Raw genomic sequence first — 18,570 nt, forward strand, 5'->3', positions numbered from 1 at the left:
TGACCAAAAGACAGAGCAATGCAATGTTAGAATTAAGGAAAAGGTTCTGCCTTAGCATCAGAGTGTCAAATTGCCCAAGAAATGTCAGCTAAGACCGTGTATTTTGAAGACTGGTGAGAGAGGTCAGACTCATAAAAGACACACTCCTTTTAAAAAAAATCCGTTCACTTAAAAAAAAAAATAATCAAATCAGTGTTTATTGTACGAAAACCACAAAGCACCGCATTTCCTATGCACACAATGTGTATTCAGTCTGGGGGGGGGGGGGTGGGGGGGGGGGCGGGCGGGATGGTCTGATTGAGTTCCACACTGCGCGAGGTGCAAGTCGCTCTCTTAGCGCCTCATTCACAATGCTGTGAAATAGTGCAGGAAGCGCTGAAAAAACTGCTGTCATACTGACATACTCCCTTTCGCACAGTCTTCTTCGAAATCATTCATTACTTGCATGACATTTTCTTCATGTCTATTTAAAATACTTTATTTACTGCAGCTTTGAGTTACCGTGACGCGCTTTTTTCACCTCCCATCATCCATTGCTCTTTATTTCATCATGTCTAAGGGTGCTAGTTCGTCCTCGGAGAGGAGCAATGCTGGTTTCAACGCCTGGAAACATTTAGTTTCCCGTGGAAAGTTGTAAACTACTGACTTTTCAAAATGGGGGTGTGGCTGCGGCCATGTAATTCAACGCCCCACCTGACATCAGGTCTGCGTCTTTAGCTGCAGTGCTTTACTTACATGTAATGCAAATGAAAACTCAACCTACGTCTGGTGAGTAAACATTATTCCCGAACCAGCGGCCAAAACGTGTGTGACAAACAAGGGTGTGTCTGCATGCGAAATGCAAAATCTGTCTCATGTAGGGCGTGTGTACCAAACACTCGGTGTAATGTATGCATGCAAACCCAGGCTCTCTTTATCAGTGACTTTGAGAAACCCTTCACTGAAATATAGGTGTGATTTCTACTTTAAAGATTAGGCTATGCACAAGCCATGTTAAAGGCCGCAACCGAAAAATGAAAATAAAAGACATGTTTGTTGTAAAATATGAGAGAGCCCAAGCATTATTCAAGGTAGAAAACACCAAAATGCAGTTACACATTTGTTTGGATTTCCTAATTTAATAGGCAGTGCGAAACAAGGGAAAGGTAGATTATCACACACATTACGCGTTCATGGTTCAATTCTGTTCGCAGGTACAAAAGGGCTCTTTGTTTTCTTACGTCATACAGACGCGTCTCGTGCAAGCCAGGCGTGGACTGGATGCAGCAGCAGCACGAGCCCGGCATTCTTGCTTACAAAGCACGTGCGCAGCTCTAAATAAGCGGCAGATCCGTCCTGGAGCCTTTGATGCCCATTGCATGAATGGCTAGAGCCAAGAGAATTGATTACGTAACAAGGGACTGGCAACAGTTACTGTAAAATAAATTAAATTGCAATGGTAAGAAAATTACTGAAATCGAGAAGGTTCCACATTGTCCACGTGCAGAACAGTGCTGCGTTCCCTTTGGCACACAGGTGGTGTCATTTTGTTACCATGTGGTTTATGACATAAGGATGGGCACTGCGCTGGACTTGAGGATGGTGTTGTGCTAGTCAGAAGCCTTCGCTGGTGTCCTGATGCAGCCTCGAAGACGTTGCCGACAGATGACGGCACCAGTGGCCCAATGAAGTGGTGCTCATGAGCTGTTTGTCCTACAGATTCAGCAAACACTGCTCTCTTCATCTTGAGTTCAGCCGTAGCTGATGGATGACGATGCTTTCTGGAAATAATAACGAAACAAAGACAAAAACAATAACATGTTCAATATTTTTTGTAAGTGTTGAAACGTGTCTGTTCTACCGCAGACACAATTACAATAATAAGCCTTAGATTTAATGCCTACTCATTACTGCTCAGCAGCACCGTACTATTTTATATAAATTGGGAAAACTTCTTAAATTTATAGAACTTCCAGATCCCTCAATAAGGGCTATATGTATCATGCATTTTATAGTCGCAAATGACCCGATACGCAGAATAGGGCCATTTGCGACCTGTAAAATGCATTTTGGTATGTATGAATTCTAATTTGCTATTCAGTAACTTGTTACCGAATCACAACTTGGAATTGCGCATACATACCAATTCGTTATTATGAAGGGGCGTGTTTAGGGCAACCCTTCCTAATACCGAATGTCAGCGGTATGTAAGAATGTTATAACCGAAATGTGGTCGCAAAACATTCACATTTTACCACTTACTTGAAGTAGTTGGTAACCCATTCACAAATAGGAAGGGACTCCCAAGGGACCCCTTCCCATTGGAAATGTAGCGAAAACGTTTTTTCAGAGCAGGAGACCACTGCCTACTCTTAAAAAAATAAAAAGAAAACTTTTAATTTTTCTTTTTTAAACGCAACCTGTTTTCCTTTATGGAAAATGGGCCGCATTAAAAAAAAAATACGATTGCTTTATTTAAAAGCAATCACAGACATGGTGGTCTGCTGACCTCAGCAGGCCACCATTCCTGTGATTTTAGCGATTCATAATGGGTCGCAAATTGCAACCTACCTCATTAATATTCATGACGTAGGTCGATTTGCAACCCACTAGGAATCGCTAAATGGAACTCATGGAGGTTCGTACATTAGGAATGGCCATAACTTAATTGCGATTTGTAGCGAATTGCAATTTGGTAATCGCTATTTCCAATAATGATACATATGGCCCTAAGTCACACCAGAAGTGTCAGATTGTGATCAAAATGCCGTGAACCAAAAGATGTTGCCCTATTCCCCTCTTCACATCATACTGTATATTTCTAAAAAACAGAGCAGGCAGGGACATGGTAGACATGCTATGACTCTTAGTTTTAAGAGAAGTACGCATAAGGCGTGTCATCTGGTTAGGTCAGAGCATGTACAAGGTACAAAGTTCTCTAGAGTTATACAATTCGAACATGCCTCATGGTTAGCACAAAACACACAAAAAGATTAAAAGCTGGAACTAGGTTATGACAGCGGCGGTCAGTAAGTCATGAACACCTCCTCAGCTGCCTATATCTACCCTGGCACCTGGCACTCTGGAATAGCTCAGTGGTTGTGCAGACAGATTTAGTAAAGTGGAAATATGATGGCAGCACAGGTTCACCTAATAGGCGATTGCTGGAAAGTAGAAACAAAATGCATGAAAATGGAAATAAGCTCCTATCTACTTTCACTCTAAATTCATTAGAAGGACCGCTGGTCCACGATTCTCAGCTGAACTTGCCAAATGCAAAACAGAACTATGTCCCATATAAAGCCAGTTTGGGAGAGGTTACAAAAATTAATAAAAATATAAATATTTTGAAAAGGCTAAAGAGTAACACCAAAAAAATTAAAGTAGCTAAACAGTCATATTTTCCGTCTTGGCTTCTGAATGCTCCTAACATGCCCAAGGAACTATTTAAAATTGTAAATGAGTTTCAAGAACCCACTTCTGCTCAATTTTACATAATGTCATCTCATGACATGTGAAAACCTATTGGTCTTTTTAACTGAACAATTCCTATCTGTTAGGGAATATATTGAGTGAGAACTGATTGGATGGATTCTCTTTCCTGAAATTGCTCATATAACCTTTGATGAATTGCATCCTAATTTTGAGTCACATTTTGATGAAGCCATATTAACTAGTCATTTCCCTTTATCCCCATTACATATATGTCCTGTCAATACATGCAGAAAATAATATCATTGACATAGGAGACCTTATTACTCTTATCTGTTCCTTGGAAACGGGTGTGGTACTTCAGCCTCGCAGTGGTTAAGCCTGTGCTCAAAGCACCTTCTTCAGGTCCATTGAACCCCAATAATTTTTGACCCATATCATTGCTCCCTTGTTTATCAAACTGTTGGAGAAATTTGTTTTCTTTCAACTACACGTCATTGTGGAATCTAACAATATCCATATGGCAGGGTTTCTGGCATGTAGCAACATCGAACTTGTAGCAGTCTTGGTTTTGGTTGATCTACAAAACCTTTTGGATGCTGAAGGTCAAAGCGCCCTTGTGCCACTTGACCTTCTGCAACCTTTGATACCTTAAACAACAGCATCCTAATCACAAGACTCAGAAGAATCGGCATTATTGGTACAGTTGTTTGATGGGCAGAATACTTTGTCTTATCATTAACAAATGTTAATGGTACCTCCATTTTCTTCTCAATTTGCAGCAATTGACTGTGGAGTGCCTCAGGGTTCAATTCTATCACCGTTGCTCTTTATCATTTACCTGCGACCATTGGCTAATGTACTTCAGTAGTTGGAGAATGGATTCTTCAGGGACGCTGATGATACACAGCTTACCCTTGGTTTGTCACCTCACTCAAGAACCAATAACAGACTAGAGTGAATGTTATCCGATAGTCTATTGGTCACCCACTGGTGAATGTCTGCTAATTATCTGAAATGGAATCAGGCTAAAATGGAGGTACTTTTAACAGCATAAAATCATATACGTGACTAGCATTTGCAAGTTTCTTATGCCCTTCTCCTGTTCTAGCCACCAGCATGTGCAATTTTGAAATTCACATTGACTCTGATATAGGTCTTGAGACCCATGTCTCAAAAATTAGCAAAACATGCTTTTTCACCTGAAACCTTGATGGTCAATAATGCTTGTTCTTGAAAAAAATTAAGAACTCCTGTGGTCAACACACTGTATCAATCAAAAATAGACTACAGAGTGCCATATTTTTAGAGACTCCGTAGAAATTAATTTACCACTTCCAAATTATACAAAATGCAGCCTTACCTCTCCTAAATGGGTTAAAGAAATATGATTCAATTTTTCCACCCCTTAGAAAATTGCATTTGTCCCAGTACAGAATAAAATCTTATTAAAGGCAAAGATTGTTGCCCGCAAGTTGGTCTACATAGACAAACCTCAATTTCTCACAAAAGAACTGTTATATAGCAGCCAGAAAACTATGGGGCTCATTATGGTGCCAAGCCGACATCGTAACAAGTGAAATCCCCCACCATGGCGGGGGGGTTCGTGGCAGACACAAAGTGCATCCACCGCTTTTCTGCCAGTCGGCAATTGGAACAATTAAGGTGGTGGTGCCTAGCTGGCACCGGCATCCATATTAGGATGTATTGCTGTTAAGGCCTTTCCCTGGCGGCAAGGCCGCCAGGGAAAGGCTGGTGGTGAATCGCTCTGATGCAAGTTGTGGGACCCCGCGAGGGTGGGGGGTTGCACTTGGGGGGTACCTATGATACCCCCCTACATTGCCATGCACAAGGTGGCAGGCACCGCGCGGTGCCTGCCACGTTGTGCATGGGAATGCACGTCATTTCATTTGGACATTGCGGCGGGGGCTGTTGTGAGCAGCAACCGCCGCAATGTTAACTTGCGGAATGCGGCCACCAGGGTGGCGGTCGCATCCTAATCAGGGCTGTAGTACAGCCGCATGTCTGGCAGCTGGTCCCGTTTCCACTGGGATAGCGGGAGGACTAAAGTCCGCCCGCCATCCTAATCAGCCCCTATGTTTCAATCAAAAAGTTTGCTACAAATCACAAGAGTATGCACTTCATCTATCCATCGCGGGGGTAAAAACCTAAAATATCCTTCCTCTTAAATTATGCTGTCAAGCTTCCTTCACTGAACACAGGAAATTACTGAAAACCTATATTTTTAACCTATAGGAACTTTTGCAAATTCCAGTTCTTTTACCGGTGGAATCTACCAGACAACCATTTTCTCAGTCTTACAGCACCAAACACTTTGGTGAACGCCACTATATAAAAATATTCTAACCTTAACCATAACCACTTGGTCTGGCTTGTTTGGCATTTCCTCAGTTTTGTACATTATAGATAGACTTTAAAGCACCGTATAATTTCCTCTTCTCCTACTTACAAGCATCTATCACTACTCCTTGGGGACATCAGAAGAAAAAACTCATCAATGAATGATCAACATTGCCAACATGAGTTGCTATGAGGATGCCTATACATCCTGCTTAACTTCATCCTCTTGCCCCCTTTTCACAATAAGTAGGTAAACAAAGAAAAGATTATGGCTCTCAAGAAGACCCAAAGAATAAAAAAAAGCACCACCTGTCACCTGCAGTGATGCAATTGGCTGTAACTGCAAGAACCTATGAATGCACCAAACCATAAAAGACATCACAAGTTTCAAAGAGAGAAGGCACTAGTATAAAAGTTTTACTCAGCCACCAAGTTAACTCTATGATTAAGAATCAATGAGTAGATACAAATCGACACACCCAGGGCCATATTATGGAAAGTGCCCTTGAGGCGCAACGAGCATGTGCACCTGCTTTGTGCCCCCGGGGGGACTTTGGTATTACAGAAAGGGCAGCAGATGCTTGTGTGTCTCTTTCTTTAATACAGATAGCACTGGTGCCCATACAGCCTTCGCTATCACCAGAGAGTGTTCCCTCATTGCCTGGGGTGCAGAGGCCCATACAATGAGATAATCCCTTTGCCTCTGTTGTGGAAATATGGATTTTCCTGGTCGGTTGTGTCCCCTATCTTGGACCCCAACGGTTCCATGTGCATATCACAAGTACATATATGTTCCCTCCAGTTCCAGTTATGAAGACGCAAATACATGTGCGTCCACCGTCAACATGTCCTTTGACAGATCCGCCATGAATAGGCCGGATATTCCATTCCTAAATATGAAAGGCCACCGGCTTTATATGGTTCACTTATGCCACTTTACAGTCCAGGCAAGTAGGCCCTGATTCTGTCACCAAAACTCCTCTTGCCTTCTGCCTCTGAAAGCTCCAGTCCGAGCCTGCATCTGTGACCATGAACTTTGTCTCATTCTCTGCGCGGCTCACGAAGCCTGACATCAGCCTATTCTCTGCCAAGAACTGTATTTCACCTTCGAATTATCTGCTTCCCCCTCAGCCGATGCATTCCTGCCTAGTAGTTTAAGTAAACATTCTTCCAGTTACCAAGCAAAAAGGCCCATCTTCTCTGTCCTCATGCAAGTAATTCATAGCCCTGTTACCATGGAATATTCCTACCCCCTCGCATTCAGTGTAGACACTTAGACGCTTGTACACGCACGCACAGTCAGTATAGAATAGATTCTGTCCGAGAGTCCTTCTTTTGTGGATAACATAGTTCTTTAAACATAGGATGTTAGATATGATTTGGGATTAGGTTGACTTGACCCCCCAGACTTCTCGTCTCCACATATAGAGCTAAATGTCAAATCCCCGTCACCCCCTAGTTACACGTCAATTACACGTCATACTGCTGCGCGCGCATTTAGGCCAAGTATTATCTTATAGATCCACCTATGTATGACATCATAACCAATCATGTTCCTTTTTACTCATTATTACACCCATTTTCTAGTTATGCAGACCAAACGTCAATGTCCTTATCAATTGTTACGCCTACTGTATTCACTTCATTATAATGTATGTACTATAACAGTTACTTCTTGTCAATAAAGTATGTGCTTCACTTCCTGAACCTTCGTGGTGACGGAACATTGGGAGCAACCGATTATAATCGATCACCGGAATAAAGCCCATTCCGAAACTCTAATATCACGGATTCTGCCTCTCATTTTACTGAGCTATTTTATAATGTTTCTGTATCAAATTCAGTCCCGGTAAAGGAGAAATATTTACCACATGATGGCGCCCGAACAGGGACACTTTCTCATCTCACGCGCCGGCGGTGCGTTGCAGGCCCGGTCTCCTGCCACAGCTGGACGGACAATAACGCGTACCAGCAGGATTTCCTGTATCTCCCTCCGGTCAAGCGGGGGCGACTGAGACTGCGATCAACACCCAGACGAGGCGGTGAGAAGTGCGAAGTATCCCGACCAGAGCCTAGCTGAGAGAGCAAGATCCGAGGTATACAGAGACCCACCAGTCCAAAGTCAAGCCCAGTGTCCGACGAGTCGAGTCGAGTCCAGTCCAGTCCGGTTCAAGTTCAAGTTACTGAGGCCTTCCGTTTCCGAAGCTACCCGGTGAGTACCATTGCTGGGGAGGCATTTCTGACGTGCACATAGGTTGTGCCGGTCAAGACGGGTTTGGGTACACAAATCCGGTCTGCACTGTTTTAGCAGTGTATCTGTACTGTTTAGCAGTATATCAAGTATTCCGAAGTATTCCGAAGTGTCTAGTTATTGTCCAGTTATTGTCGAGAATTAAGCTTGGTGATTAGTTATGCAGACGATCATCATTGTTGTTTCAGTTAAAGGTTTAATGTTTAATGTTTAAAGTGATTAAGTATATCGTGGTATGAATGACTGTTCATTATCGTGTTTATTGTATTATGTCTGTTCAAATTCAAGTATCAGGTCAAAATCAAGTATAAGGTCAGTTCTCAATATGCCGCTCTTTTCGAAATTAAGACAGATCACTACCAGAAAAGGGGTTCTCGAAGAAGCCGTCCCTATTCCTCCTAGGGACACCCCAGGGCACTTTATGTATCACAAACATGGCTTAGACGCTATATTATTTCTTGATTTATGGGTAGACTATACCAAGGGATTACCAGAAAGTCAGAGGTGGTCCACAGCGGGGACCTGGGATGCAGAGTGCATCATGAAAGTCGAGGAAGAGTTATGGAAAAGGAAAGTCAGACAGTCACAGAAAGACGCCGTTGAATTGTGGCGTAAAGAATCACATAGACGAACAGAAAAAGCACGTAGACAGGAAGAGAAGAGTAAAGAGAATTCCAATAAAGTTCGAGAGAATCTATTAATTGAGGAAGGTATCCGAGTGAAATCAGAACAAGTAGACAGACAAAGAAATACCCTTATGAATGGTATGTATCCCCTTCTGGCCGAAGGATTACCTAAGGCTACTCCAGAAACACCAAAAGACTTGCCAACCCCATTGTTCCCAATAAAGGTACATCCTAAGGGGCATCCTAGAACCGCAGAAGATGTTTTTCTTTCCTCATATTTAGATGACGCAGCTCCCGAGTATGCTAATTCCGTCCCACGTAGGCCGCATACCAGGGAGGTCCAACGCCAAGATCCAGCACCCGTATCCCTACAGCAACAAATCGAGTCACAAGTTCCGGCAAGCACATCTGTTTCTGCATCTGTTCCTACAGGTACTTCTATAGCTGAGTCCACGCCTATAGTTGCTGTGTCACGTTCGACGAATCCTTTCACACCCGACGCCCCAGACGGGGCCACGGGAGGTGCTACCAATATTTTTTCTACGCCACCTAGAATAAATAAACTTATTTTTCAAGAATCAGCGCATTCACGTACACCCAAATTCGTAAGTGATCGTACGCTTAAGGAACTTCTTATAGATTGTAGATATGACCCGGTGCTCGGTAAAGAGGACGAAATGATCCTGGCATCATTACGTATCAGACGAGCCGCAGGGTATTTAGCGAAGCTACCAGGAATGACTGCGCATCTAGATAAAATATATCATTTTGTTCAAACAGGGCGAGATCCAGAATGTATTAACAGAGCTATGGAATACCAGAAAGTAGAGATACAGGGGGAACTGTTGCGCTTCCTCATAAACTGTGTGATCAGAAATCAAGACCGACCGGGGGTAGATCCGGAAGCAATGAAAATTCTTACAAAATGGAGCCAGAATATATCAGAAGGGAGACACGATAAGCAAAATTGTATAATAGCCATGTGCCGAAAGATCCGTAAAGAAATAGAACGCCTACACGAAGAGCGATTAGAGGTAGACGAGTTCGAGCAAAGCGAGGAAGAAGGGTCAGGACTGCCCGCCGGACAGTCAGACACCATAGCCTATGTAGGTAGAGGAAGATCTTGTAATAGGAATCAGACTAGATGGCATACTGACCCAATACGTCCAATATGTCCAGATAATGACAGGAATTTCCAAATACCTATAATTAACATAAGGTCTAACGAGCATTCGTTCCAAACCGCCGACAAACTACTCCGAGAACGAAGGGGTTATCATTTTCTCGATTCTATGGATGAACAAGATTTAGCGAGGGCAGCTGTCCATTGGGTGGACAGTCCCGGAAAATATAGTGATGATACAGTAGTACGCACATTTTTGAATCTTACCCCAGATGAACAAAGGTTAGCTGGGATTTATATGATTCAACAACTCATTATACTATATCAGAGTCAGCATTCGGACCCTGGTCCCTTACCTGACATATTGACTGAATTGCTTATGAATAAATGGAGAGGTCCAGGTACCAAATTAATTAAAGAAATTCTAGTATCTAGAAAACAGTATATTCTTTTTGTATGCTCAGAGCATGTCTCATTGCCTGTCAAGGAAAGAACAACGTATCACCTGGATAGACAGAATCCCTTACGAGAAGTACACCCAATAAAAGGCGAGGACAATCAGTTTAAACGTGTATTTGTATATACGCCTATATCGAAAATAGAATTGTTAGAAATGAAGAAAGTAGTACCCAGTCATGACAAGGACCCAGCGGGTTTTCACCGAGAAATTAAAGACATGTTACTCATGGGAGAGTATACCTACCCCGACATCATGACAATATTAAAGGTGTTGATGCCTGCTGGCATTTATGAGAAACTCAAGGAAAAAGAGTGGGAGGTAGGTGATCAAAAGATAGAATGGTCAGCATTAGAAGCAGAAGAAAGGGCCCGAGGTCCAGGTTCGGGGCTTGGGGACAAAACTAAAGCACTACCAGGTCTACTAGTACAGGTACTGCCACGTTTATTAACTACGAAAAAGGAAGATTGGGGTACAATTTCAGCCTGTAAACAGAAGCAAGATGAAGACACTAGTGATTACTATGCCCGATTCGAGAAATGTTTTGGTATAAATAGTGGCATAAGAGCAAGTAGCGAATCATACCCGCATCTGTTTGTAACAAAATTAGTGGAAAATGCCTTGCCCCCAGTAAAGAATAGAGTATTAAAATTCGAGAGTGGAGGAGCCTAGCACGCAACCAAGATGGCCGCGTAGGTGCGAGGCTCCCGAGGACCTCCGCGACCTCCTGAATTAATCCTGGCGATATCCTGTCCTTGTTAAGGGGACTGTGTTGGGGAACCGGAGCTGAGGCGCCACCCGTTTTTTGGGCTCGAATCGGACCCCGGACGCCGGTGGGAGCATCGATCGAAGGTCGTGGCCTTCCCCTCGCCGGCCCCCCGGATTGGAGTAGTGGGGCGATCCGGGGACAAAGTGAATAACAGCGGCGAACGGGGCTGGGCGACTGGCGTACCCCACGCTTTCGCTTTCGCTTTTGCGCCCTCCTAGCTCTCAAGCGGGGTCGGACTGCGGAGCGGGGTGTGGTGGTGTGGCCTTGTCCAGGAGCCCGGCTGACCCGCCGGCGGTGGGTTGACCCGCGGTTCGGTGGTCGCCCCTGCCCCCCCCCTTGGCACCCGTGACTTGGTATAGTGGCCCGTCTGGGGTGCTTGGCACGACGGTGAAGGAGCCAGCATGTCCACCAAACAAGATGGCGACCGGGCGAAGGTGAAGACGACCCGCCGTGGCACGGCGCACCAGGCCAATAGTATGGACCGCTACACGCTCCAGAAGGGTTCTCCGGAGACATCGCGCACATCCCCGGTGGGCCCGACGGAGGCATCCGCTCATCCGGTGGATCTGACCCTCCGGGACGTCATGGGCGCCATCGCAGAGATGAAGGCCTCGGTGGACCAGCGTTTCGACACCTTGGCGCAAAAAATAGACTCGGTCCTGGTGGATGTGAGCCTTGTGAGGGCAGACTTGTCCAAAACAAACGACCGAGTCGACTCCCTGGCCCACACCACAACGAGCCTCACGACAGACGTGGTGGCCCTCCAGAAGGAGGTGCGCCGGCTTGGCCAGGCGAGCGCCCTGATGGACCGGCGACTGGAGGACTCCGAGGGTCGGGCCCGGAGGAATAATGTCCGTATTGTGGGGGTGCCGGAGGGACGAGAGGCGGAGGCGGCGGATCTCTTCGTGGAAGAGTTGATCCTGACCCATCTCCAGCCCCGGGGGCTGAGTAAGCTATTTGCGGTGGAGCGTGCTCACCGGGTCCCCGGGGGCAGACCTAAGACTGGTGCCCCGCCGCGGCCTCTCATTGCCCGGATTTTTAATTTCCGGGACAGAGATGCTATCCTCCAGACCTCCAGACAACAGGGACCGGTCAAGCTTGACAACATGGAGGTACATTTCTACCCAGACTTTACCCCGGCGGTCCAGAAGCAGCGGCAGAGCTTTCTTGGTGTTAAACGTCGCCTAAGGGACCTGAACCTCAAGTACTCAATGCTCTTTCCAGCTAAGCTGAGGGTGGAGGTGGATGGTCGCACGCACTTCTTCGACCGGCCCGAGGCGGCTGGGGACTGGCTGGACACTCTGCCGGGAGATCGGGGCCGGGGGGGCGGGGGGGACGCGGCTGGCGAGGAGGGCCCGCCGGAGCAGAATTGAGGGGTGACTGCATAGGCCGTGCTCTGGACGTTGTTCCTTCACCATTTATTGATTGCGCATTTTCCCCTCCTATGGAGGTCGTGCGGGGTCTGTTGGGGGCTTCCCTCCTCCTCTGGGGGACTAGTTAGTATTTTAGCTATGGGGCGACAGGCACACTGCACTTTGGGGGGGCTGTCTGGGCTCATGCAGGGGTGCAGGGAGGGGGGAGTTTTGTTGGGACCGGGGGGTGGGGGGGGTGTGTTGTTTGTTAGCACCGCAGGGCAAACCCGCTACTATATTGTTGTTTTTAGGATGCTCGATGGGGGACGACCGATTGTTTCGACGTATGATGGGGGGTAGGGATTTGGCTGTGTTGTCATGGAATGTTAACGGCCTGGGGGATAGGATTAAGCGTGGTGTGGTCCTGCAGTACTTAAAACGTATTTCGCCAGATGTTGTCTTCCTGCAGGAGACGCACCTTATAGGTAACTCCTTTCATGCAATGAACCGGCGGGGATATCGTTTGGCGGCCCATTCTGGCTTCACCTCGGGCTCGCGGGGGGTGGGTATTATGATCAAGAACTCGCTCCCGTTGGAGATTGATGAGGTGCGCCATGATGAGAGGGGACGTTTCACTGTTCTGGTGGGAAGAATGGAGGGTAGAGTGTTTATTTTTATATCAGTGTACGTCCCGCCTGGGTTACAAGCCACCACATTTGCGGACCTGGGGCGCCTCCTTCTGGACCTTCCGAGTGGCCTGCTGGTGGTTGGAGGGGATTTTAATGCGGTAGCCTCTGGGTCTATGGATCGCCATCCCCCTAGGGACCTCCCCCGGGCACAGGCGTGGCTGCCCGGCCTTCTGGACACGCTGGGCCTGGTGGATTGCTGGCGATTAAAGCATCCTGCATTGCGACAGTACACCTTCCACTCGGGTGCCCATGGTAGCCTCTCGCGGCTTGATTACATCCTTGTCCCGGCGGCCCACGCAGGGAGGGTGGGGGAGGTGCGCCATCTAGCGCGGGGTATCTCAGACCACTCCCCATTGTTGTTGCATCTCGATGTCTTCCCGAGGGGGGATGGCAGGGTGGCCCCAATCAATGCATGGTATTTGCGCGACCCCACCATTTGTGCTGATTTGATCAAATCCCTACAGCGATACTTCGATGAGAATGTGGGGTCGGTCTCTTCGGCCATCTCCCTGTGGGAGGCTTTCAAGGTAGTCCTTAGAGGGGAGGCCCTCTCCTTTATCTCCCATGCCCGGCGGCGCGAGCGGGAGGAGGTGACCCGGGTGGAGGCCGAGATTGCAGACCTGGAGGGTGACCTGGGAAGCGGGGTAACAGACGACAAGTTGCATGTTCTACACCTAAAGCAGGCGGCCTATCGGGCCCTCGTCACGGAGGCGGCCAGGGGCCTCAGTAGAGAGCAGCAGGGGCGATTGTATGATGTGGGTGATAAGGCTGGCAAATTGATTGCGTGGTTGGATAAGAGGGAGAGAGCGAGCCGTGTGGTGCCTTTGATTGAGAGTGTTGATGGTGCGTGTGTCACTGAGCCGGAAGCCATTGTCTCCTGCTTCGCGGATTATTTCCGCGAAGTCTACTCCCCGGTTTCCCCCTGCTCGGAGGCAGACTCCCATGCCCTGCTTCGGGACATCGCACTGCCCTCCCTAACGGTGGAGGACAGGGATTCGCTGGACGCCCCTCCCACCTCGGACGAAATTGCCCTGGCTATTCGCTCGGTTGCATCCGGCAAGGCCATGGGCCCCAATGGTATTCCCATCGAGCTCTACAAGCTACGCCCGGATGTGTTGGCGCCCCACCTGCGCGCGATGTTCCTGGCGGCCCACTCGCGGGGTTCCCTCCCGCCGGACCAGCGTCTAGCCACAATTGTGGTGATCCACAAGGAGGGGAGGCCCCGTGAACGGGTCACATCCTATCGGCCGATTTCGCTTTTGAACGCGGAGCCCAAAATCCTCGCCAAGGTGTTGGCCAACAGGTTGGTTGGCGTGGTGGGCGATTTGGTCCACCAAGACCAATCTGGCTTTATACCGCACCGCAACACGGCGCTCAATCTGCGGCGCTTGCACGGGGTGCTCGCGCGTGTCCCATTTGTGCGGGAGCCGGCCATCTTGGCGTCCTTGGACGCCACCATGGCGTTTGATACGCTTGAATGGCCATACATCTGGGCGATGCTGGCAAAATTTGGGTTTGGCCCGGGTTTCATTAGCTGGGTCAAATTGCTATATTCGGGCCCATTGGCGCAGGTGGTAGTGAATGGGCGAGTCTCGGCCCCATTCGCGCTGGGGAGGGGTACGCGACAGGGCTGCCCCCTGTCGCCTCTCCTGTTTGCCCTGGCCCTGGAGCCCCTGGCGGAGTGGCTGCGGTGGCACCCTTCTATCCGTGGTCTCCGCTGGACCCCCGAGCATGAGGACCGTGTGTCCCTCTATGCTGACGATATCCTTCTGTATCTCGCCTCCCCGCGTAAATCACTGATCGTCCTGGTTGATGTTTTGCGTTCATTCGGTCGCAACTCAGGCCTGGTCATCAACTGGGCGAAATCCTGTGTGTATGTGCTTTCCGGGGAGGCTCCGGCCCTACCACGGGACTGTCCGATCCAGATTGCCTCCCAAGGTTTTCGGTACCTGGGTATCTATATCACTCTTGACCCGGAGGCCCGCTACGAGCGGAATTTGTTGCCCCCCCTCCGGCGTTTGAGGGAGGACGTGGTGCGCTGGCGGCGTCTGCCGCTCTCGCCGCTCGGCCGAGCGGCCTTGTTTAAAATGATGTCCCTGCCACGCTTCCTCTACGCCCTCCAGAATACTATGGACTTGGTCCCGGCACGCTATTTCCGTGAGGTGGAGGGCCTCCAGCGGCGCCTGTTCTGGGACGGGAGGCCGCGCATTGCTCTGGCTAAATTGACGCTCCCGTGGTACGATGGGGGGGTCGCCCTCCCTGACATTAAACGGTATTACTGGGCCTCCCAACTAGCTGCAATTAATCATGGCCTTTACGGGCCCGCCTTGAACCCGGCATTCGAGATGGATAAGATGCTCCTGCCCGGTGGCGATTACAATCGAGCGCTCTACGCTGGCGCGCCCGACTCCCGTTTGACGGGACCGACGCGTGTCATGGTGCGTGTCTGGCACGCGGCTAATGCAGCTATGGGGTGGAAGGACCGTTTGACCCGGGCGTCACCGCTGTATGCGTCTGAGAGGTTGGGCTCCCTGTGGACGTCGAAGGGCTTCGAGAAGTGGGACACGATCGGAATCAGCACGGTGGGAGATCTCTGGACGAGGGGGGGATTCAAAACTTTTGAGACGCTGCAGGCGGAGTTCCAGCTGCAGGACAGTGAGTACTTTCGGTACCTACAGGTTCGCCATGCGCTGAGCTCCGTCTTCCCGGATGTCGCATCCATTCCGGAGTCTTCCCCCCTGGAGGACAGAGTCCTAGATGGCCATGTCCCGGACAGCACGATCTCCCTCATATACAAAAAACTGATCAACGATAGATCGTGCCTGCTGACTAGTCTCCGCGAGGCTTGGGTTGCCGACGGGCTGGAGCTGGACGATGAGGATTGGATTTCCGCGGTGGCCTCTCCGAAAGAGGTGGCCATCCCGGCTCGCCTTCGTTTCGTCCAGCTCAAGATCCTTCACCGGGTTTACGTGACGGGGCCAAGGCTTCTGCGTATGGGCTTTGCTGGTGACGGAATGTGTAAGCGTGGCTGTGGTGCGTTGGCGACTTTCATGCATATACTGTGGGAGTGCCCGAAGGTGGAGCGATTCTGGCGTGGTGTGCATGAGGTCCTGCGTGTGGTGACGCGTGTTGCGCTGCTGCCTGAAGCGAGGAGATGCTTGCTGAATGTATGGGAACCGAATGACTATTCGGTCCCGCAGACGCGGTGGGTGACTCTGGGATACATGATAGCCAAGCGCGACATTGCCCAATTGTGGGGATCCCAGAGGCCCCCGGCGGTGTCGGACTGGAAAGAGCATATGGATTGGTGTATGTTTCGTGAAAAGGTGGTGTATGTGGCGAGAGGTAAGCCTGGGGCGTGGGTGAAAATCTGGGGCCCCTGGAACGTCTACCGCGGGGGTATTTGTGAGCCACCACTGCTACCGGCTGCCTCGCCTGCTCCGTCTCCCTAGACGGCCCCCCCTCCCTCAGCCGCGGGCGCGCGGTCCCCCAGTCCCTGATCTATTCCCATTCCCCTCTCCAGAGTTCTGCTGCTGGTTTGGATCCCCCACTTATGGAGCACGTGCTGTTATTTTGGATCGCGGGTTGCCTTGCGGGTGTGGTTTTTTGGTGTTGTTTTGTTTCAAGAAAAGGGAACCGCACTGTGGGCTTGGAGCTGTGTGGCCTGCACCATTGACTACTCCTGTTTTCACTGCTCTACACTGCCTAGAGACTTTTACTGTATGTGTGTAATATGTTTTTTGTCATTCTAGCGGCCGGCCGGATGGTTGTAGGCCCATACTTGTAACTTCTACGAACTGCAATAAACGGTTTCAAAAAAAAAAAAATAAAAAAAAAAAATTCGAGAGTACCTGGCAAGGTAATACTCCAACACAAATGTTACAAATGTTACAGTACCATCACAATAGAATTAGAGAGGAACAAGAACATGAACACAGACGCATGAAAGACACGAAAATGAAAATGTTAGTTTCCCAGACAGTTCCAGCTGAAGGGCATAAAAGGGGTATGACACATTCCGATTCAGCAGGACCTGTAAAAGGGACATGCAATTATTGTAAAAAGCCAGGCCATTACGTACACGATTGTCCAGTTTTAAAACATAATATCGCCATAGGTAAAACACAAGAAAGATCACGGCCACTAAGACAAGATCAGAATGAACAAGGAGCTATGCAGCTTGCCCAGGCCATGCCAGCCGCACAACAGCCAATACAGTTTGTGCCAGCTGCACCACCGTTGCCTGCTGCTGCCACACAGACAACAACACGACAAATGTATCAGACTGCACAGTATGAATATCCGGAGTATCAACGTTACGCATGAACTAGCCTAGAGAGGGAAGTTGACTTACCCCTTATCGAGATTCCTGTAGATCAAGAAGGACCTTATGTACATAGTGAATTATTAGGTCAAGATAGAAAATTTTTACTCGATACAGTGTGGAAATGTGGATTTTCCTGATCAGTTATGTCCCCTATCTTGGACCCCAACGATTCTATGTGCATGTCACAAGTACATGTATGTTCCCTCCAGTTCCAGTTTCCAAGACGCAAACATATGTGTGTCTACCGTCGACATGTTCTCTGTCAGATCCGCCATCAATGGGCTGGATATTCAATTCCTAAGTATGAAAAGCCACCGACTTTATATGGCTAAGGTACTCCATTTTTACAGTTCAGGCAAGTAGGCCCGATTCTTTCCTCAAAGCCTTTCCCTGCTCTCTGTCTCTGACAGTTTCAGCTTGAGCTCGCATCTGTATCCATGAACTTTGTCCTACTCCCTGTGCAGCTAACGGTGCCTGCCTCGGCCAGTTTTCGCCTGCCTGCCAAGAAGCTGTATTTCACCTTCGAATTATCTATTTTGCTCTTCAGCCGATGCATTCCTGTCTAGTGATTTAGGTAAACATTTCCTTTAGCTCACAAGCAAAGGACTCAGCCTTTCCGTCCTCCTGCAAGTGATTCATAGCCCTGTTGCCATGGAAAGTTTTCTGCCCCTCGCTTCTCATATAGACACTTAGACGCTTGTACACGCACATACAGTTAGTATAGAATAGATTCTGTCCGAGAGTCCTTCCTTGTGGATAACATAGTTCTCTAAACATAGGATGTTAGATATGATTTGGGATTAGGTTGACATGACCCCCTAGACTTCTCGTCTCCACATGTAGAGCTAAATGTCAAGTCCCCTTCACCCCCTAGTTGCACGTCAATCACACGTCATGCTGCTGCGCACGCATCCATGTTAAGTATTATCGTATAGATCCACCTATGTAAGATAATGAGAGCCAATCATGTTTCTTTTTGCTCCTTATTACGCCTAGTTTCAATTACGTATCACTATGTTAATTTATCTTATCAATTGTTACGCCTTTCTGCACTTGTTTCATTGTAAATGTATGACCTATAAAAGTTACTTCTTGTCAATAAAGTATTGTACTTCACTTCCTGAACCCTCGTGGTGACGGAACCTGAAGGCCGCGACTCGAGTCGGCCATTTTGGATGGAATAAAGCCCATTTAGAAACCTCTT

The 18,570-nt window shown here is 48.3% G+C and overlaps 1 protein-coding gene across 6 annotated transcripts in view; it reads right to left on the reverse strand.

Annotated features, from left to right (window-relative positions):
- Positions 1 to 322: 322 nt before the first annotated feature.
- FILIP1 (filamin A interacting protein 1) overlaps positions 323 to 18,570 on the reverse strand; it is a 776,040-nt gene continuing 757,792 nt past the window's right edge. For all 6 annotated transcript variants that reach the window (XM_085610966.1, XM_085610969.1, XM_085610967.1 and 3 more), the window contains exon 7: positions 323 to 1,760. Coding sequence is in view for 2 of the 6 variants with exons in the window: in XM_085610969.1 (XP_085467095.1) it covers positions 1,720 to 1,760 (41 nt within the window). In the remaining 4 variants the exon portion in view is untranslated. The remainder of the gene's footprint in view (positions 1,761 to 18,570) is intronic.

This window comes from Triturus cristatus, chromosome 6, assembly GCF_964204655.1.
Source record: "Triturus cristatus chromosome 6, aTriCri1.1, whole genome shotgun sequence".
NCBI classification, from domain to species: domain Eukaryota; kingdom Metazoa; phylum Chordata; class Amphibia; order Caudata; family Salamandridae; genus Triturus; species Triturus cristatus.